The sequence below is a fragment of the Melanotaenia boesemani genome, chromosome 23 (genome assembly GCF_017639745.1).
Source record: "Melanotaenia boesemani isolate fMelBoe1 chromosome 23, fMelBoe1.pri, whole genome shotgun sequence".
Classification (NCBI taxonomy): Eukaryota; Metazoa; Chordata; class Actinopteri; order Atheriniformes; family Melanotaeniidae; genus Melanotaenia; species Melanotaenia boesemani.
Window position 1 is genome coordinate 22468610 of NC_055704.1, and position 23908 is coordinate 22492517.

The 23908-nt window shown below is 38.1% G+C and overlaps 1 protein-coding gene across 1 annotated transcript in view; it reads right to left on the bottom strand.

Annotated features, from left to right (window-relative positions):
* tmtc2a (transmembrane O-mannosyltransferase targeting cadherins 2a) overlaps window positions 1-19673 on the bottom strand; it is a 59587-nt gene extending 39914 nt beyond the window's left edge. The window contains exon 1 of the mRNA XM_041977637.1: window positions 19241-19673. Coding sequence (XP_041833571.1) covers window positions 19241-19323 — 83 coding nt within the window. The 5' untranslated portion in view covers window positions 19324-19673. The remainder of the gene's footprint in view (window positions 1-19240) is intronic.
* Window positions 19674-23908: the final 4235 nt, after the last annotated feature.

Consider the following 23908-nt stretch of genomic DNA (forward strand, 5'->3'; position numbering starts at 1 on the left):
CGCCCTAAAAATCAAAACTGGCAAATGGACATTGCTTTAGGATCCCTTTCAAGGATCAAACTTTATAAAATGTCTAAATTTAGTTGGTTTTGGTTTTCTCAAGCAGCAATGACAGTGAGAAATAGAGTGCTCTGCAAACAGTATGGCAACAATGAACGGGTGATTAACATTAAACGAGTGCAGAACAGCTAAAACGTCACTGGAAATTTCAGTCCTCAGTTTATATTTGCTTCTCTGCTGCAGAAAACTGACAATTTATGATGCTTCTGATGACCGATTTCAGCCATAAGGCAAATGCTGTTTTCAACAAATAGCAAAAAATTTATTTAAAAATCCAGTTTTCTGTATACAAAAAACTGATTTGCATTGGAAGAGAACTGCTACTGCTCATTGATTTAATCTTCATTTGATTTCAGTAGCACAGGCTGATAAAGGCCAGTGTATCAAAGGGACTGAGTATGTGGGTGGGTATCTAGACCAGATCACGTCCGTGTTAATCCAATACTAACAGGATTAGAGAGCAGTTAATGCAGTACAGTTTTCCCGGACATGTACAAAAGTCAAGGGTCGACACGTATTCTGATAAATGGTTGTGTGTGTTTCTATCTGTATATGTGTAGTGCATGTAATTTTTGCTATTTTGTCTCATGTGGAGCTCCAGCTGGCAGTAAAGTAGAGCTCAGGGCTTTGCTCAAAGCTAAAGCCACAACTGGTTTAGGACATAAATCCGATGGATTTTACCCGAGTGAACCATACGAGCCAAATGAACACATGAAGATAGTGATCTGGTCCTTTATTTTTATTAAATCCAAGGGTTGTTACTCATCCATCACATTGCATGGTTAAACAGAAATGCATTATTGTATTTATCTTGCTTACTGGGCCAAAATAAATAATTCACTCACTGGTTGATTATCAGCTGCTATGATCTAGCCAGTGTGCAGCCATAGCATGATGACAGGCAATAACGAGATGGAGATGAAGATGAAAGAGTGAGATGTACAGGAGTAAAGAGACACCAGAACTCGCGTTATGATTTAATGTTCCCATCATTGTTCTTTCCATCTTCATAAATACACATCTCTTCAGCTCATTAAATGATTGTGCTGTAGAAACAATAAAGTCATTCATAAAACATTTTCTGTACAAATCAACTCTTTGTATCTGTTTAGTTTGTATATTTCTGAAACTGACGGGTCAGGAAGCGATCATTAAGGGTGTGCTCAAACATGACACGTCATCCACACCGCTAGCAGAACAATACCCCAACTAGGAGTGGCACCGCTACTTTCCCACACTCTGTCCCACGCCACAGCGGCACGAATATGTGTGGAAAGGGAAAATGCATAAACGTCCAGATACCATTCATAAAACTCTGTCATGCTTCCAGCAGCCTGGTTGTGAAAGATTTATGCTGAGCTTTGCAGAGTCTCTTCCTTCTCCCAGTGCTTGAGATGAAATTTGACATTAGCTTGGCAGATTTTATGCCCCGTTCAGATGCAATTACTTGTTTTTTTCCATCGCTTGAAACGTGTGAATGGTGATAAACTGCTGCTGGTCGGCCTGCCACATAGCTGGGCACTGATGACATGACAAAATGAGAGCGAACCGGCAAGATTTCCATGTGTTCTTATATGTTATTGGGTATTATATATCAACATGAACAGAACGAAGCTTGCTTTGGATTCAAAGTACTTAACCAGCTTCATTGATGAAAAGCAGCCCACCCTGCTGCTCCCTGCAGTTTCCCTGTGAATGCAGAGAAACTAGCTGGAAAGTTAAAATCCATTCAAATATGAAATTTAAAAAAAATACTGTTGCTGTATCATTCCCATACCGTTGCTTCCAAGTCTGTATATTGAATGCATGTCTACTATGAAGAATCATGTGTTTATACTTAAGAGAATGTTTACTGGGTAAAGGTTACTGATGTACCTCCTGATGGTGGTATAGATATACAAAACTTGCATAAACATGTCAAGGAAAAAGGATAATCTGACTCAGTCTCACGTGCATTCTAATAAATACTAAAGCACAAAACTCGAGTGACCCAAAAAAATAAATATTAGCAGTGCAAAGATGTACACATACGATATAAACAGTGTGTTTTGAGCTTTAAACAAACATTTGTGTTGCTGTCTGTATTTGTATATTTCACACTGGTACTTATAGGGAATTTACTAAACTGATCATTTGTTGTTCCACTGCTTCCAATACCAACATGATACTTGACCCTGTGTCTACATTAGTTATAGAGTTAAGGAGGATTTGTATGTGAACCCCAACTAAACAAAAACAGTGTAATTGCTGGTGCTCCCAGTAGAAATGGAGCAGGATACGAGTAAAAACTAAATGCATGGGGCCATAATTCATCAGCTTTCCATAAAAGACTAGACTCTCATGCAAAAAAAAATAAGAAGGTGCAAAGAGTGTATCAGTAATTAAATATGTTAAATTACATGCTAAAAACACATATTTATAACATATTTATGTAATTCTCAGAAATAATTACTTATGCTACCAAGAGGGGGAAAAAAATTTATTTTTAAGTAAGTATTTATAGATTTAATTCTCAAAACACTCATCGTCACTGAAGTAAAGTTTCTTTACTGTCATCACCGTCAGGCCAGAGAGGTCAACTCACAGCTGATTAAGAAAGTCTCCTCTACATCCTCGGTCTGTCCCTGCCAGACAACCGGGGTGAGCAGATTTGTTCCGGGGGCTCTCGGCTTCAAAGAAGGAGAAACAGTCTGAGCTTAAAGTCAGGAAGTAGGCCTCCTTTCTTTTTGTCAGGCTTTCATGTCCACTCTGAAGCTGTTTCCTGTTTAGCCAAATAGCTAACTCCAACTACTGGGGCAGACTTGCTGTAGTTAATGTGAAAGTGTGCTATGTGCACCAAAAGAGGGCTTAAACTCAAACCGAGATGTAAACAGATAAAATCAGTGATATCTAGGTGCAGCAAAATGCCAATTTAGTGAAGAATAAGAAGAAAGAGCCACAGCAAATTAAAAAGATTCACAAAACTGTATGCCTGGACCAGAACTGGTCATGTAAATGAACCGGTATCCAGGGTAATACAAGTAAACAGCACACATGAAAAGTGAAAGAACCACTTAATGAAACAGTTCATTATAGTTGATAAAAGAATGGAACAATTTGATGACCTTGAGAGCATTGGTTAAAATCAACTGGGTATACTCCCTCTGAGATGAGTCTCTGGAAGGGTAATAAGAAGTAAGTCATCATGAAGGGAGTTCTGATACTGTGATTTACCATGGTAGTGGATTAAAGGGTAAAAAGAAAAAAGAACCTTTTAATTAAATGGTACTAAAAATATAAATGTGTGACTATACAAACCATAACAGTCATATTAAAAATAACAGCAGCAAATTCCTATTTAATATCAAAGTTTGAATCCTCTGAGAATTCTACCCTTATTATAATATATTCATTCAGCTTACAGGATGAAAATTCACAGCAGCTGAGGAAAGAACCTCTGATAAGAAAATATTTTAGTTTGAACTGATTTAAAACTTTAATGTGTTTATCTTACATTTGAGATATTTTTATTCAGCATTAAACAACTATGCAACATATATGACTCATCATAGATCAGTCTAATGTGTGCCTACAGCTTTATACTTTTCCTTGGGAGCAGATTAATGTAAGTTGCCATGGTTACTGTAGGCTCTGTGGTCACAGGGTCAGTTTTAACTAAACCTCCTGTCTTTTTGTTGGGTACTTCATATTTTGTGGGTGTATAAGAGAGGTTTTAATGTTTTGTATGATTGGGTTAATATAACATGTAGATTAAAGCCTTAGCAAAACAACTTTTAATATATTGCCTTTCTACTGTTGTGGTTAAAAAAAACAATCATTTGTATTTCACTGGGCTAACTGCAGAATCTTTAAGTCCAATGGACTGATTGATCGCTTCCCTTTAGGTGGTCGCACAAAATTCAAGGTGATCTGAAACAATGCCACCATTGCTACTTCAGCTAAAAAGGAAGCCGAGCTTGGTGCAGTATTTCCTGAGTGATGGTGTCAATAAAAGGCTCTGATGAGTCCCCGGCCTGGTAAATCAATTGCTAATAAAGCAAATGCTTTACATTCCCTCCGGGCGTGGGGTGGGGATGACTTGGTATAGATTTAAGGGGGTAAAAACTCATGATAACTTATTGTGCAACGATTGTTTATGGTTGGCTGGGAATAATGCACAACAAAAACTAAGTGAATGCAACTATAAAAAAAGAGAAAATCACTGGAGACTGAATTTAACGAGTGATGGTTCAATTCAACATAGGTTTCACACCTTCCTGAACACCACAAAGACCACCAAGAACTCCCACATCAAGCTGGGAGCCCTTAGTGTTACATTTACAGGTTTTGAGAAGTCTCACCCAATAAATACCTCATATACCTGGAGTACAGCACTGGGCCGAACAGCAATTATAGTTCATTTTAAATGCTAAATTTCCAGGAGCACTGGATGCTGAGACTATTAGAATTTTTAAAATCCTTGGCTTTCCCACACATCCAGCACTTATCAGTGGATAGTGGCCAACTTTAGCACCCTCCATCCATCCATTCCTCCTGACAGTAAAATCCAGCCAGAACAACCTCCGGCATGTTAGAAAAAAACAAATGTGCAGCCAATCAGTTCTCAATTTTCCATGTAGCACAGGCTTGACAGTTAATTACAGTGTCTGAATGTAGACGGGTAATTAGGGCGGCCTCCACAAGTCGCCTGCGTACACAATGATAAATGTGATGCTTGATTAAAAATGGTCAGAGAAACAATAAATAAATCATGGCTGTGTACAGGTTGGGGGATATGATTTTAAATACCAGACAGATGCTGATAAATCCTTGTTGCTTCCACTGGAATTTACACTATTTCACATGCCCGTTCATTTGCTGCTATTCCTTTTCAGTATCTCCTACCATGCTAAAATAAGCACACATATTATTCACATTTTGTTTTATCTTATTCACACATAAACTAAGAAATAATGTGAAGAAGAATTTTTGGTAGTAATCAATCCACAATGTGCCACACATATTTAGTTTTTTGCTTTAAAATAATCATAAACTAAGATTCACAGGCAAGGATAAAGCATCTTGTCTGATCCAATAAAGGCAAAAGCCTTTTTAAAAGCATCCTGCTCCTTTTCAAGCATGGTGGGGCATCAAGTTAAGATTTACTTTTCATTTGTTTTGATCTGTTTTGTTTCGATTTGAGGCTGTGCATAACTATGTGCGAAATAAATAAAAACAGAATGAATGAATAAAGAGCATCTGCTTCCCCTCTGTGGTGTCTTTCTTTTGGCTCTACATAGGATTTACCTGTTGTCTTACTATCTTAATTAATTTCTACTTTCTACTTGTGCAATCAATTCCACTGGCCTAGTTACGAAGAAGTGTTGTCACAGTGACCTATAAAAACATGCTCCTCCAACCACCTAAACTCATCACCGTGGACCCCCTCTCTCCTTACACACTTGAATTAAAAATGGGTCCTCCACTATCGGTGACAAATGCAGTGGAATTGATTCTATTTTGTTTTGTTTTTTAATCTAAAGGGCTCAGTGTTGACCTCAGTACAGATGTTTAATTTGCAAGCACATATGCTATAATTCACACACACATGCAGCGCACCAGGTGGATGCAAGCATTGACAATATAGGCTCTTAAGAGTGTTGCAGACCTATGCTATTTTTAGGAGTCAGTAGCATGGCAGACAGTGGCAATGACCAGCTGAGACTATTTTCCAATGGCAAGGAAAAAGTTCCTCTTCATTGAGAATGTAAAGTACTAAACTGTGCTGGTACTTTTGATGGAGACTAACCAGAAGTGGTAAAGAAGAGATTGTTTTTAGTGGCATAGTAGAGACTGCTCAGGCTAAAAAAAACTTTTACTCCCTTTTATTCTGCTGCTGAGTTAATAATAAGAACAAGTTTAATTGTTGATGACAAATTATGGAGCTAGTAGATGGTCTGAGTGCTGCAGTGCTGCCAGGAGAGCAGCTGGAGAAACAAAGACGCATTCTGTTTGCCTTCAAACGCTTTCCGTCTCTGATCAGAGAAAAGAAAAAAAACACTTTAAAGCCTCACCAGAATTGTTTTTTAATCTGATCACAAATTTAAAAAAAATGCAGCTGTTTTGAGAATGTAAAGGATTTGAGTCCATTTATTGTTTGTTCAGATTGGGACAGTGAAACTTTGTTTTTCTGTTTCAACAGCTTTTAGATTCATGTGCAACATTTGTAATGGCCAAGTAAGCCACGCTAACAGACCGTACAGAGCTGTATCCAATCCAGAATAGGGTCTCCTTTCTTCTGCCGTGACCAGTTGTTGCATTCCAGCATAGCTAAAAAGAAGCAGCAGCTAAAGAGGGGTACTACGGGGGCCAACCCAAGCCAAATCAGTCTTCTTTTCAAGGACCTGTGCTAATTATCTGAGATCTTTTCAAATTCTGATCTCTGATCTGTTAAACATGGCTGGTACAACACAACCATTTGCCTTAATATACGGAACCAATGAAGTCATCTAAAAAAACCAAACCCATCCCATTTTGACCCTTGACTTAGACAAAGCTGTCTAAAAGTACTTTAAGAAAAAGCCATTTTCATCCATGTCTGAAACACCTTTAGCAATGCAAACTGTATCACAGAGATCATATGCAAACATAGCTGACAAATCACCAAAATTGTCTGCTTGTATAGCAGAAATTTTAATCAAAGTCAGTCAAAATCATAGCAGAACTTCTAAAATATAGAGCCTTATCTTAAGTATAGAAGGGAAATCCAATATGAAACCACAAAACACACAGTATAGCATCATGAAAATACCACAAGCCTATCTGAGATGGAGTAAAGAAACCACGTGAAATAATAATTCTGCATGTGCATTAAATTCCATGGTTACAAGTGACTGAGACCAAATTTTTCTTTTTGTTTTTCATTGCAAACATAAAGGAGAAAGGAAAGATTATGAAAAGAAATTGAACACTACAAAGAACTGAGATGAAGCTTAACTTAAAGGGAAAATCCCACAAGAAGTTAGCTTAGCTTAACATACATAGTTAACAGACAGGTGAGAAAAGTCTGAAAACAATAAATTCTGCCAAAAAAAAAAAAAAAAAAACATTTAAAATTTGGTAATGAAACTTTTATTTCTTGTACAGGCCAATGTTTACAAAGATACCAGATTTTCTTTGTTTTGTTATACTTCAGACTGACTGTGGCGGTTCCTGTTAGCAAACTAAGCTAAGTTAGCCAGCTTTATATGTTCATATCTTTTGCACAGCCACGAGAGTGTACTCATTTCTCTTATTTAACGCTCCCACATTTTGATAATTAATTATTTAAATTTTAATAGCAAGCTTAATAAACACAACTCCAAATTTAAACTCATTAGTTTTGCTAAAAAGGTTAAGATGGACATATGGATATATGGATGGATAAATACATTCCTTTTGTCCTGAGATAACTCCTGAACAACTTTCATGACAAGACTTTGGATTAACTTGTGAAGAAAAACTATAACCTTGGCAGAATGAAATTAGCTCGTGCTCTTACTGCCTCAAGAAAACAAACAAATTTCTCTGGTCTTGTGGAGTACATACCAGCCTTTATGGCCACATTTTGTGGTGATCTCTAACTTGACTGCTTCACACAGCTGTGGTGTAAATTAGCAGCATTACTCTTCTTCTCTTGTTCCTTTAACTCACATAACATGAAAACAAAGGGCTGAACCCTGTCTTTCAGGCAGGAGGCAGCCTATCATTGATGCAGTTCAAACTGGTTAAAGTGGATGATGTCCTTATCCAAAGTCATTTACAATTCAGACCTTCCATAGAGTCTACCTGATCTAAAGATAAAAACAAGAAACTAAATGAGGAAGACAACCTGTGTGGTGAAGTACATTTCCTCCAAAATGTCTCAGAAATCAACAACAACATTGTCACAGCACTACCATCTTTCTTGTAGCCACTGATCCATGAATATCAAAATGCCACAAATGGAAGAAAAATATGGTGATTTGTTTATCTGAAAAACACCATTATCAAATGCAGATTGCATGAGTTCTCTGCAGTCCAAACTGCCAGGTTTACTTAAAGAGCCATTTATTCAGCAGACTCAGAACCAGCTTCATGAGGCTGGCTACACTCGTTTAAGGGTTTCAGATCCTCTCTGGTGAACTGACATTGACAAACTGAGCATATATGGAGAAAAACAAAAACATAACCCAACTATAGCATAAAGAATCAATTTAAACTAAATAGCAAGCACTTTCTATTACAAACTCTCCTCAGTTATCACACCATCTCTCTTCCGGTTACAACTTGTGTCATCACTCCTCCAAATAGCCCTCAGTTGTATCACAAAGTTACACAGCTAAACAACACAGCTGAACTGAGACCTCTTCACTTCCCCTATCTGTACTATCTAGTGTGGTTTTCTACTTATAGTGGCTTATCGTGAGGAAACGGGAAGCGGAGGAAGGTTATCTCCATCGGCAGAGTACATCAAGTGGATGAGAATGATACGGCCCTGCTATATTGCTTCTAAATCCAGCAAGTGTGAACAGGCAGTGGATGGATCACAAAGCCCATCTAAAATCCCTCAATATGATTTTCATTATGATTTCACTGAAGATCTGCTTCAGAAATCTCTGAAAACTTCCTAAAAAATACATTGATAGCAAACAGCTATCACACACTTGATCCTCCAGAGTGATCATTTCACTGTCACTTCATATTAAAACCAAAAGCTATAACAGTACCTTTGAGTAAAGGTAGCAGAGCTGTCATATGATCCCTTCTGAGCCTTAAATATCTCTAGCCCTCACACCAGCTCTCACATCCCCCCCCCCACTCTGAGATTTTTATGAGGTGAAAATCACAAACTGATTTCTCTTTGTGCACACACCATGTATTCTGCAGCTGGCCCTGTTCTGACCCAAAATTCTTTATGCATATTAGTATATTTTACTAGCTCGGGTAATCATGCATGAAGATGGAGCGAGTTTGCATGGTGCTCAGCTCGGGTTCAGTGCCAAGGTTGCCAGGCTAATGAATCTATTGGTTTTGTGAGGCACTTGGCTCTCAGAATAATAATTAAGGCACAGCAGAGTCTCAGCAGCCCATGCTGAGATGAATGGGAGTTTCAGCACAGCTTCAACAGCATAGAGATTTTCGTCGTCATATTCCTGATATTTGCCTAACCAAGCAGTTTGAAAACAATTCTCACTTTTTCGGGAGCAGTTTTACAACTTGACTTCATGCATGAGGTAATTATGAGGGAGGATTTACTGACTCAGCTAACAATAACAGCAGCTTTAAATATGCTCAGTCTTTCTGTGCGGCCTTTATTTGTACCAAATTTCAAAGCAATCAAAAGGTTGTTGCTTGTGTTTTTATGCCAAACTTTCAATGATAAGTGGTACTTTCCAATAAGAATGGTTTGAATCTTTGCTGCTGTCTTTCTGTGTGGAATTTGCAAGTTTTTGAGCCCGTGGGACCTGCCCAGCATGCCTTTTCACTTTTTTACTAGGAGTTAGCTGATGAAACTGAATACAGGAAAAGGGAAAAAAAACACTGCATTTCCATTAACTGAGGTGTTTCTAACAATCAAGAACTGCTTGTCAAGAAACTCGGAAGATCGAAGACCATTTTACAATCTTTTAGCATAAAATTGCAACCCACTTTAAATTGATCTCATGAGATGGTTGACTGCAAATAGTTGCCTGGATAAAGGCCTAGCTCCTAAATGTCAGCATCATGTGTTTGCTTTTATTTTAACGTGAAGCTCTGTTTGGATGCAATGAAGTGAGGTGGTTGGTATACTGGCAAGGGGAGCTTTACAGATATAAAGGAATAAATCTTTGTGGATATAAGGCTCATCTTGATTCGTAAGCGTTATTCTTTATTTTTAAATTTGGTTATAGCTAAATTATATGCTAATATTGGACCTAACAAGGGGAATAAATAAAGGAAATAAAAAGAAGAGAAAGGAGACAAAGATAGACACGATAGAAAACAACAGCAACAACTATACAATCAAAACCAAAACAGAAAAACCAACCAGCTGCTACACTTGTAAAGAAACTTAGCAGAAAACATCCTACAGCTTCTGTAAAAACAACAAAGCAGAAAACCATGAGGAGCACCTATAGGAAGGCAGACAGCAGAAACTGCACTATGAGGTGCATTTGACCAACTGTGGGAATATCTGCCATGAATCAGTCCAAGGATGGAGGGATTCTTGCAGCAGTGGCCTAAAGCTGCAAACAATTAAGATGGGTCGGGTTAGTAATCTGTTTAGGAGTGACTAAACTCTAAAATAGGATACTAACTTCTAGAAAAATCTGAACATACTTTATGCAAAATGAAAATAAACTGCAGTATGAGATCATTAGATCTTTCTTTTCAAAATTAATTCAGCATGAAGTATCAAAGCAGGTGGAAATTGCTAAATTCTGACTGGAAATTAAGAAAGAAATGTGCTATTTGTCTTCTTATATAATTTGTTTTCATGTAAGAAAAATCCTTCCTAGCAAAAGAAAAAAAAATCAACACAACTTTATGTCATGTGCTCACCTACTAAAGTCTTCCAACAAATCAAAAAAAAAAAACCCTCTACACACAGCTCAAATATCATACTGACCACAAGCTTGACGGCTGAGACTGATCCGACTACCTGATCAGCATCACCAGGGAAAACCTGTCAGTGGTCGGTGGACATGAAAAAGAAATCCTACATCCAGTAACGGCTGTCTTCCTTTTTTCTGATGAACTGGCTGCTGAATGTCAGAACTTTCTTTTTAGATCTGATGCTGTGTAGTGAAACATGAGAGCTTTGTCAAGTGTGGCATGTTTGACTTTCTGACAGCTGTCCTAGACTAAGAGAAAAAAACTCTGTAGTCACTGAAAGATTATACTCACTGGTTATCGATTACAAAAAGCAGAAAGAGTGACTGCTCATGATTCGTGTGATCCCCGGCTTGGGTTTGGTTTTGAATTACGCCACAGGTGTAGGTTGTTTTAAAGGTCCACCTTGTAGTTTAAAGAGAGAAAGTAGATGCCAGCTTCTAAGTGTAATTTAATGCCACAAAAGCATCTTGCTTTCAAAGTCACTAGTAGTGCACTGTGGTGGAAATTCAAGCCCATGTTGCTGAACACACTTATGAAGGGTCTCAGTTGAGGAAAAACAAGATAAACAAGCATGCAGCTGGCCAGATTGGAAATTTGTCTTCGCCTCTTTATCTGCATCTTGGAAGGTTTCATTCTAAATCTACATAACAAATCTATGGTTTTGGAATGTGTATGTTATATAGAGCTGGCAAACTTGTAAGCCCTGTTGTCTGTGGATACCACTATTTAGGGATACACATATGGTTAGTATACAGGGAGGGTCATGACTGAGGTTTGGCGGCTGTGTTTTGGCAGGCTGGCGAGGTGACTGCGGCCTGCGGAGAACAAGGGCCAGCCAAAGGTTAGCAGCCGCCTCAATCAGCCTCATGTGTCACTGAGATCTAAGAGGACAAGCAGGGACAGCCTAAAAATAAACAAACCCAATGCTTCTATGTCTGAGTAGTGGGAGCAGAGGCAAGGCTGGTACTATGCATTACACTCATAAATTACACCTTATTAAATTAACCTCTAAAAGAGAAAGAGAAAATTATTAAAACTGTCAAACTATGGCTGAAACTAATAATTATTTCTATTACTGATTATTTAGGTTTCTTACACTCTAACATCTAAAAACATTTAGTTTATAATCACATAATCCAAAGAGCATTTGCAAGATAACAATTAGGTATCTGGGCTATTTGACTGATACTCAATAAGTACCAAATAGTTAAAAGTGGGAATGTCCTGATCTAAAATATCTGATCAGATTATCAATCAGTGTTGTTTTTTTTAATGACCAGTACTGTGTTGACTGTGTACATCTCAGATCTTATCTTTGTTATTTAACATCAGCTCATTAGCATATGGCTAATTAGCATATTAATTCAGTGGTACTGTACTCACTATGTCACTGATAATATACACAGCAACTCATCAATATCACAGAATCTGTAAGACACACAGGGTTAACAGGAGTTAGCAACAAAGCAGCATTTTCCAGTGAAGCTTGTAATGGTAGCTCTGTTAAGCTATATTCAATTTAGTTATGGCTCAAAAGGCTGAATTCAACATAATTACAGAAAAATTATCATTTAATATCATATTGAAGGTCATATTTTTTTTGTTTTGTGTGCCCCAGTTTACTTCTAAAATGTGGTGCTAAGTTTAAATTAGATTTATTTATTTATTTAGATTGCAATTACATTAACATTGTTTTGTTTGACAAAAAATGGGTTTGTATACTGCACTTTGTAGACATGTAAAAAGCATTCCCTAAAAACATTTTTACATGCTTTTTTTTGTTTTTCTGAAAAAATATTAACTGCACTTGATAATTGTGTGCTGTAGGGAAATATAAGTACCAGACTGAGAATTGGCATCAGTTAATAAGAAGTTTTCAATTACTCAGTTTAGTATCAAGGCAAAAAAAGAAAAGAAAACCTACTTAAAAAAGCAATTTGAGATAAGCTGTTCAGCTGCACTTACTGTAACAAAACACAAAATGAGCAAAATCAGTATGTAATGGATACAGGAAATTAGCTGTATCCAAAATAGCTTATTAAGCATAAAGTTTTACATCCTGAACCTCGACGAGTCAACGCTGACAAAAAAAAGAAGTTTTAGATTCCTTTACATCATAAGCCTTCTTTAATAAAAGAGAGAGAAAAAGAAAACCAAAGGCTTCTATTTACAGTTTAGTAACTTATCTCCTCCACCCCTGATTCAAATAGACATTGATCTAGATTTATCATTCTCAGATGTTGATGATGATTTCATTATGAATTCAATTTAAGCAAGATGACTCTTTTTTCATAAAACTGGCATCACATTTGTGCAAGCTGTTGTAACTTAAAGTTGGGTTTCAAAACTGAACAACTGCAACTGAGTATGCCCAAAAAGTGCATGTGAACTCTGACAGATCTATAAGCCAAGTACTGTAGAAAATGAAAATCATTAATTGAGAAAATGAGAAGCAAAGAGAGAACTTTAAGCCCACCTATGACCCAAGTAGTTATGTATAGTCCCAATTTAAGTGTTTTTTTTTTCCCTAAAAACAAAAGGTGAGACAAGTGACAGGTGCTGGAGGACATCCTGGAAGCAAATATTTCTTTATAACCCAATTGTGTTGAGACTCAGTGTAACTTCCCTTAAAAAGCCATTCAAAAGTTGAATAAACTCTCTGAAAGCTAAGATTTAAAACGCTGACACTGGAAGACTTTTTAGATGAAGTGAATGCAGTACCTTCCATAAAATGTTCCTGATTCTAATAAAAAAAATACTTACTTGCACATGCCTCATTACCCCTTCATCATGAAGAACAAGCCATGCAAGGCTTCTGTTTGCCAGAAAACCAATTTTCCTTCCATGAGAAGCTGGAGCCCATTACAGCAGATAAAGATGAGTTTTAACATTACATCCCGTCTTCAGCAGCACTGTTGCCATTTATTTCCTTTAACACTGAACTGGGCACCAATGTAGAGAAATTATAATTCACCCTATTCAACATATGTGGCTCCTCAAGCCTTCATTTGAGGGATTGAAAGCTGTTTTAAAGCCACAATATCTGCAGAGTTAACCACAAAGCGGGTATGTTGATCAAATCTGCTAGTAATCAAAACGAGATTCTTTGCTCCTGCCTTCCTATTGTTTCAGCGATAGTCTGAGTCATCCACCCTGAATCTAAGGAGACCCACAGATGGCAAAAACAAGACTTCAATGGCAACACTTCTTATACCCAGGGAGTAAAAACATATGTTAATGCTTAAAGACATTGGGATAGTGCATAGATGGTGACGCATCCCCACAGAAGACTTTTTCACCACCAAACCACACTTCTCATGAGGTCTGCCTCCTTCTCCTCAAAGACACAAAATCCTTTATGAACACAAATCTGGTGGAAAGCCTGTTGCCTCAAGAACCATCTCAAATTACTATTCATAAACACTTTTTCCCATCAGTTATCTTCACCACACTGTTCATTTTAATTCTATCTTGAGGCAATCTGTAATGCTTGGAGTAAAAACTCCTCCCGACAAACCAATGGCTTCTCACCTCAGCGGTGTTAATGCAATTTATCCAGAGAATTTGCTCTCTCATTTCATTAGCCTACTTTTTGACTCAATATTTATCTACTCTGAGCATATACTGTAATTCAAACAGCCTCAATACAACTAGGGCGTATGTATAATTGTTCCACAAAAGGCACTGGTGTTCCTGGCATTTACTACAGTAGACTGAAATAAATCAAAGTGAGCACTGATCATTACAATATAATAATTATAAGAAATAAAAAATCTGGTGTCAAATACCTGTTTTAAATGCTATCAAATGTATACAGCAGTATATTAATTATATTACACTATTACACACAATTAGTCTAGACATTTTAGACTTGCTAGCTAGCTTATGGAAGAGGCTAATGGAAAGGTCTTGTAAGTATCTAGACTGTAAATAAGCAACAACAAAGCTACCCTGATGTACCTTTTTGGAAACAACCTTGTTGAACTTTGAGTTTTATGTTTACAAACTATTAGCTAATTCATTACTGCTTAGCTAATTAGCTAAGTTAACAGCTAATTCTCATGGTAGCTAGCTACTCTGGTTTGCAAGCTGCAACTATTATTTATGTTAACTGTAAATCTAACTAGATGCTAGTAGCTAAATTTTCTGGTTAATATACTATAAAACAAACATAGCTCATTCTCAGCATCACTCATATATTTCTAAACATTTTGACGCCGAGTTTTACATTTTGGCCATTATCTTCTTGTTCTTCAGAAACCAGCAGCAATAGAAGAGCAGTGGATTTGACTTAAAACCACAGATGCTAAACCAGAGCTGGCAATATTTGGACAAGAAAGAAGTGCTGGAGAGTGATACCTAAAACTCAATTTAACAAGAATATACCTTTCAAGATGTCTCATGTACTTAATCTTTCATTTAATTATGGAAAAACTGCCCAAACAACCTGCAGCACACAGATTATTGGAAATTAATTTATTAAATGACACCCTGACTTGTAGGAAAAATAAACAAAAGAACAAACCATAATTACAATGAACTGGCTAAATTAATCAAACCTATGCTGTTGACTTCTGCTCCACTAATGAATAATGGCCAAGTGATAATCTTGAATCAAAACAATGAGTCAGCAATCCATAACTGACCAGTAAACATCAGTTTAAAGACAGTTTCAGGACTTTCTCTTCTTTTAACTCTGAGTATCCACCGCCTCCACAGCCGTATTGTTCTAAGCTAGTTCCAACTCAGAAGCTGTGACAAAACTGAACGAGAACTGTGTAAATACCACCATTTCAGTAGAATGAGACCCTGAAAGAGAAGATAATGTAAAATCAAATTATTGACAAACAAAATTTGGGTCTTGTGTCTTTGCAGTTGTTATTGGGCATCTGTACTGCATCTCTTCTGAGCAAAAGTATTCATAGCTGTAAGTGGAGTAATGGAATTACTTTCTACAGCCAAGAAACATAGAATAAGAACTAAGAAAACTGTCCTCCTGCTTTAAGCTGGCTAAATTTACAGCTTCTCTTATCACAAGTAACTGTTGGTACAAGCATATGTGCATTCCAGCAACAATGCGCTAAACTTAACGAAGCATACATACATTGTTGTTATACAGATTTATGCATAAGTCAACAGAAGACTGTAGACAAATATGCCAATAAAAGGGAAGCAAAAAAAAAAGGCTTTTCTTGGATTTCACTGTATTCTTTACTACAAGACAAATAAATGCTGGGCATATTTGTAGATCTCCCAGCATGTGAAGCAATGTGTGCACAATTAACATACATGAAGAAGAACTCTATTAACACCTCCTGTCAAAACACTATGATTTGAACTTGATTAAAGGGCACTGCTTAGATGCAGTCTCATCTTGATGCACTTACTAGTAAACCTCAAAAACCAAGCTAAAAATGGAACAGACGCTGCAACCAACAGCTTCTAAGATCATCTGTTTTCATAGTCCTGCTTCTCTGAAGTCACTACACTGTCATCTTTAGTAGTATGTGTGGCATGTTTAGTTGTTTAAAACATGATTTACAGCAAATATAAAAGAACTATGATGTCCCAGTTATTAAATTTCAATCTTAAAACTATTCCAGAACAAGAGATGAAATATGTTTGCTTGCCTGAGACAAAGGAAAGATATTTTCACAAGAATCCCCTTGGGGAGCAGTAATGCAATTCAGAGTTGAGCTGTGACTGTGGGTTGTGACGTTACTGAGGTCACAGATGTTTCCGAAGACACAACTGTGAATCTGGAAAGCCATCTATAAGATGCATTTCATTTCAGCAGCATTGCTTCCTTTACCTCTTTTGTTGCTTCATTTTCTGTATGATAGGTTTCCTTGAAAGACAAACAATCACGCTTTGAGTTCATTTTTTATAATTCTGGCATTGGTTAAAAACAAACACAACTTAAATCCATTGTTTTGTCCATCACAAGTCTTACTGATGTGTATTTAAAGGAGCATTCAAAGGCTACAGTAAATAAAGGTTCCAATATATGACCGCAACTCTCAAGGAAACAATCTAAGAAAAACATCAGCACTATGACAAAATCGCTCAAATTATAATAAAAGTTCTGCTCCTACATTTGGCTGAACACGAGACTGTAAACCAGCAGACCATGTCTTGATTTCTTTCTTCAGATCAAAAACGGCCTGGCCCAAGTCCTCTCCCAGCTCCTGTAAAACGCAGTCGTTTCACACGCAGAGGCTTTTCATTGGGATTACAGTTGGCCAGAAGAGCGCTTGGCCAGGCCCAGAGTAATGCCCAGGAAAAACACTTGACATGATTGAATAAGCAGAGGCCAGCCAGAACATCCCCACAACTTCAAGTGCCTGGATAAGGATTTATCTGCTTCGCCATCTTGTCTAAGACACTGAGACATGTAACAAGTAACAAGGATTTGATTATAGAGTGAAAGGTCAGATAAGGTCATTTCAACCCTTGGCAAGGGACAAATTTAGCATAACAAGTGGGTTTAAAAGCAAGTTGGTCATTTTTGGACAACTCCAGAGTAGAATGATTGGTTGAACTCTCTTCCACTTCAATCTGTCCCTTGCCCTAACCTTTAGCTCATAACTCTCCTGAAATCCCTGAGGGAAGAGACAGAGAGTGTACAACTCTTGACCCCAAGAGGGGACGTTGTTTGATGAACGAGTATGGAAGGTCAGACCTCTGATTGGTATTCAGCCTCCTCCATCCAAGAGCACTGAACCAAAACACCAGTGTCTGTCCCCTAGAGTGTAAATTACCATGGTGACTTTGATAGATACACAGCGTGGCGGATTCTGAACTTTCTCTGAGGGGATGGAGAGTGTGTGTAGGCATAGGTGGGGGCAGAGCAGCACCCCAGGTAATCTGTCACCGACCAGCTTTCTGACAACCTCGCAGAGTCATGCACACGAAGCTGATGGATGCATAACCTCTGGGCGTTTTAACGGGGATATTCGCTGAGGTGTGATGTAACCGTAGACGGCGTAGGGAGCTCTCTTCCACCGCCATTCCACCTCCTACCTCTTTGTCTCCACACACACTTTTAGCAGGGTCACCAAGGGTGCATAAAAGCAAACCAGGGGAATATTTGACCTTTAAGGGGTGTCTAGAGATGCTAACCAGACAGCTTCCGCTGACTGAGCCTTGGATGAATAAGGGAGGCAACCTGTTCACCGTCTATTCATGAATCTAATCCAAAAGAGAAATCTATCACATACCTTGTGTATTAGTACTTTCAACCCAAGATTTAAAGCTAGATAGTGGAGGACAAGTTTATTTCAGTTTGACAACAAAAACCCCCTTTATCCCCATATTCAGTCTTCCAAGTTGATAGTTGTCCTAATGCTCTTTTAAAATCGAGTCCAGCTGTGACGCGACTACTACTAGAGATGTGTATGAATTATTCTCCCAAGAACAGGTGCAGGTCTTGTGTACTTACCCGCTGAAATTTACCAACATTTTTTTTTTCTGGCTTGTCACCTAAACTAATCTCAGTTGGCTCTGGAATATATTTTCGAAATAAAAAAAAAACAGTATTTACCACTGATTCTCAACCTTTCCTGCCTTTAATTACAGATAACTCTACCTTGAATACTATGTCTGTAAAGATTATCTCTTTTTATAATGATCCTAAGGAGAAAAAAGAAAAATTGTATGACAAAACACAATCCACAAAATGCAGATAATTTCATTATCATTGCAAATTTGAAAGCAAATAAGTATTCTAGGGGATTTTTAGGAATTTTTCTAATTTATATCACCATAAACTAAATATGCTTAGGCTGTTTAACAGACAGAAGAAGCCTCTGAAGAAACCAAGGTGAATACTTTTTACTATTGTCTAAAATAACTGGATCAGAAATAGCAATTACCGTGTTCAAAATAAACAGAAGTATCTTGACAATTGGATCAAGTCCTGTGTTGTTCATCTTTTCCTTTACCTCCACATGGCCCATCATGTGATTGGCCCTTCACAATCAGAAAATGTTGACGTGTTTTTGCTGCAGTCTGCAAAAATCAATTACTCCAGTTTTAAATTAGCTTTATTCCCCAGAGTGAGGACCATTGTTAAAACAAGCAGAAGTGCTTCATCAACACAAAGAGGATCAGAGGCGCGCTTCATGCGCAGCAGGCGCGGAACCCAGGCAGTCCACAACGTGTTGAACTTAACCTCTTTAGCTGGAAGTGATCCCTACGCTGGAAATATCATACATTTCCAACAATAAAATAGTCTCTGACGATGAAGGAAAATCTTCTGCAGAGCTATAAAAATGACAAAGGAAAGCAAAAAAAAGAAGAAGTTCTATTAAAAACACCACTGCAGGTTCACTTTAATTAGCGTTCATGTTTCAGTGCACTCCCATCCCTTCTCCCTGTCTTTGTGCCTCTATCGAAAGACTAACAAGGAGTGATTTATTACACTAAACGGACAAAAGCACATGTAAGCAAAAGGACAGGCGTAGCGAGCAGCCCCCCCTCCGTTTCCGTGCTGAGTTAACCGGCGGGATGACAAGTGGAGGAGCGGACGGGGATGTTGTTGGCAGCGGCGTTGCTGCGCTCTGCGGAGAGAAACCTAGCCTACCTGTCATCATAGCAGAAATCTGCGTCCAGCGTGTTCAGATAGAGACCCACAGCCACGGCGGTGCACACCAGCTCCGTGATCATCTCTCAAAGCCGAAGTGGGAGAGGAACCGGGATAGAAATAAACTGGATTCGCGTCTCCACCTCTATCTCCCCCTCTCTCTCTGAAGTCTCTGTGTTATTGTGCTGTAAATTCAGCCGCTCGGCAGCACAGCTCTCCTGTCAACGCAGGGCACTGCCCGTGTCATGCAAAGTGTGTCAAAGTTTGCCATGTCCTCTCTAACCCACCGCAGGGAGAGACACCGGTCGGGGCTGTTGGAGCGGAGGCGAAGCTATAGCCGGGTCTGGCTCGGAGCTGTGCGCATATCTATGCTGCGGTGGCCTCAATGTGCGCATCGCTCTGCTTTGGCACTGGAGAGACTGTAGAGGGGAAGACGCGTGTGGTTTTCAGCTAGACTGAGCATGCGCACTGGGCTTTGCTCTGAAAATGGGGATAGTGTGGCTTCTGCATTAGGCTACTGATGCTGGAGTGAGGAGGCTGTGAATCAGTAACGAAATGAAAATCTGACATAAAATAACAGTTGCCATGACGACAGCTTATTTTAACTGTAAGCCAATTAATATACATTTATATGATGACAGATGCATTTCTGAGTTGGGTGTGTGTGCGTGTGTGTGTGTGTGTGTGTGTGTGTGTGTGTGTGTGTGTGTGTGTGTGTGTGTGTGTGTGTGTGTGTGTGTGTGTGTGTGTGTGTGTTTTCATATGCATCTTTTTGTGGTGATTTTGTATCTTTTCTGTCATTTATTCTTCTGTGATGGAGTCTTTAAACCACCTTTGTGCATCCTAATGGTTATTTTACACAGATTTTAGGAATTTTGTATCTCATTATAATTATTGAGTAATCATATTTTGTTAATTTCCAGTCTGTCCATTATGTCACATACCTGTTTTGTTTTGTTTTTTGTTTTTGTTTTTTTTTTTACTAGTTTTGCATCTCTATGTGGCTACTTATTTATTTTTTTATCAGTGACTATTTCATTACTTTCTAACTTCAGAGGCCGAAGGTCCCCTGACCACATTGTTCCCTGCACCTACAATAACCCCTTCATGTATTTTATGTAACATTATAGCTTGTGTCGTTCCAACAAGTTTCTAAAATATTTTATGTACCACAGCAATGTTATCCTTTTTGATGTTATATACTGTGTATTGTAATGTAATATAATATTAATATCCCTTATTTGGCCACATGCATCTTCTGAGATGTTTAGACAACATCCCATGAATTCATGAGACGACAAAATATATTTAACAATAAATCCTCTGATGTCTAAAGAAGATCCGTATATATAATAATGTAGACAGTTGGAAGCCACAGGCACTGCTTTCCTTGATAATCAATTTAAATTAAATGTTGAGAAGCATGAGATGAGGTCTTAAGGTCTCACATTAACTCATTCTTACCCTAAATTAAAAATATTGATTAATTTCCCTTCACCAACCCCCTGCTGTATCTGTGGACAGCCTAAACAGAGCAGGAGTAGTGGGTGTGATCGATGAACTGCTGCACTTCACCCTATGGCGAGTGCGTATGGGCACCGGTTTGGAAACGTGCAGCCTGGTCCCGCTGACTACCAGCTGGACCAACGCCTGTTCCACAGTTGGAGTTCCAAGAGGATAAACGCACTGCGGAACAGCGGAGAAAGGAAAACAGATGGTTGAAGAAGGATGTATGGAGCATAAGAGCATTGGCTTCCAATAGCTGAGACAGTGACAAAGTATTGCAGCCCTTGGACAGAGAGTCATTTGTAACACTGACCCTGATTCAGAACAGAACTTGACCTCGACCTCGTGGAACCTGTTGGATAATTCAGAAGGGAAGCCTGCTGTGTGTTTGTGCCCGTGGTGCTTCTTCTTCTGCAGCATTCGTCAGTGTCTGGAGGGAACAAATTACCAACACTGTGTCTGATTTTCCTTCCTTTCAGCACCCTTTCTGTAAAGAAAAAACTAAAAACATGAGCTCTGTTGTTGTCAGTTATAGGAGAATGGTAGCTCAAGACTAGTACAACATGTACTCAGATGAATCTATACTCATAGGCAAATACAGAGATGAAAACTGTCCCTTTAGTCTTGCCCATGGAGACAAGGTTGATGCGTCTGGCAACAGCCTGCTTGAGTGATTAAGGGATTAGCAAAGAGAAATCAGGAAAAAAAATATTCCTGTGGAGAATATAAACAGGCTCAGGGCCAGACAAACACATAACAGGAAGCGTTTACTCTATTTGACTGATTACGTCCTATGTCCTCACCATGGAGACGTCTAATAAACGTATAGCTCGCTTTTTACTTATAAACAGGCAACAACCCCAAGAAAAACACTCAAAAGTCTGAATGTTTGTCACATTTAATACCTATCTTTTTTTGTTTTGTTTTTTGTTTGGAAATGAGAATCATTAATAAAGCCTGTAATTTAAAATTCATGGGAACTTTTATTTAAAACACACTTTGTTTTGCTCATGAACAAAGCTTTTCCAATGATATCTTTAGCATGAAAACATACATGCTTTTTAAATGTTAGCAGCCATTTTGTTCTGCATAAAGAGTCAAAACTCTGTCTAACATGGGAAAACAAAAAGAAAGAAAGAAAAAATTATTAACAGCACCTCGAAAAGCCGTGGAAAGTCAAATGAATTAGCTTGCCAGGCACAAGACCAACAACCCTTGGTGTCAGAGGCCCTTTAACTTAGCCTTAAAACATAATATTTATCCAAGAAAGTAACAGAAAACTATATAAATTAGATGCATGGGATGCATCAGTGAATAGTAAAATAAAATCCCAACAAAGAGAAGCAGAAGGGTCAAAATGTGACATACTATGGCTAAATTTAGATGGTGGATGGTAAAAAAAAACACAAACCAGCCTAAATGTGATGTCACATTTGATGCTAATTAGGTAATAAAGGCGAATCGGCTACAGAAAGACCACAAAAATAACAATAACCCAAATCTGAGACAAAATAATCATAGATTAACATAAAACAACGACCAAAAACAACAGCAAATAAATGCAAATTGACTCAAAAGTTGACAAAAATATCCAACAAAAAACACAAAACAACCACAAAAAGATGCAAAAAATATCACATGGTGACACAGAATGTCTGCAATAGATTGTACAATCCCCAAAATGAGACGCAAGTGGGAAAAACTCTATATGCAAAATAATTAAAACTAGTTGCAAAATGAAAATAATTGTGACAGAAACAATCTACATATGCAAAATTATATCAAAGAACTAACAATACGTGGCTCATAATAGCTAGCATAAGACAAGAAACAAGTTTTAAAAAGTACTAATTTACCTTAGGGTGTAAGAACAGATTTACAAAACAACAAAACACCACAAGAAGTACAAAAAAGATGGAAAATTAATCAGAAAGTGGCACAAACTGATGCAAAACAACTGCAATAGGCAGAGTAATAGAGACAAACAAAAAAATAAATATCTGCATGGCTTGTGTCGCTTTTAGTTGCAGTGGTGGACAAATGGGGATATTTTCTGTTTATTTTTCATAATCTGTCAGTTGTTAAAGTCTTTAAAAAGTAAGCTATGTCCTATTTCTGCCAGCAAAATGTAAAATTTGCAGTGTGCCTGAAGCATGAAACAAAACAGGACAGTCAGACTCGTTATTACCAGGAGCTCTCTACACATCCAGCAGTACAAAGCAAGCGATGGTAATTTCCACATGCTGTTCACTCCGGAACCACCGCCTCTTCACCCCTGCCGATAAACATCACACAGGAAACAGACAATCACAGCTGGAAGGAGCAGGCCTGGGCTGTGCCCTCGCAGAAGTAGATGCTATTAATATTTACATTGAAGCACAGCAACTAAAATCAAAGTCCACCCTTGTTTGTAGAGCATCCACATGCGTGCCACGTCCTAAATCCAAAGTCTAAATTTTGTCTTGATTAAGCTGGCAGGAAGATTGTTTGGGTTTGGAGCTCATTTAAGAGGAAAAGGTTAATCAGTTTTGCCTGCAATGTTTCAGAAACATGGGTCAGATTTATATGGAGGTTTTTGTAATGCCACTAAATAAAAAAAAAAAAAAGAAAAGAAAGAAAAATACACAACAAAACAGCTCTTATCCATTTTCAATCTGAGCTGTACTCTCCTTCAACATGGAGTATCCAAAGGTAAATGGGTCACACTCGCCTACAACTTCAGGACAAGGCTGATTGATCTTAATTTCAAGAATTTATTCCGGCCTTGTCGAGAACAGCATGCAAGTGTTTTCAACCTGGTGGCCTTCATCAGAGCAAATGTTCCATTTCAGTTTCCTTCTGTCACATCCATTAAACAGTCTGTACCAACATGTTGTTGCTGCCATGACAGAAAATGTGTTTTACAGATGAATTCTGCATTTGTGTTCCCTGATCGACATACCAAATAAATAACATTGCCTTTTGAATAATGTCAGTAAAATTGTCAAAACAAAGTAGTTTTGAACTTGAATTAAATTTAACAACTGTATTACTTTTTGCATGAGCTGATTGTTTATGTTGATGTCATATGATAGAAATTGGATGCACCCAGAGAATGGGCAGATCCAATGGAAAGATTATCAGACGGACAGCAATTGCTGTTGAAAATGTGCAAAGTCTGTG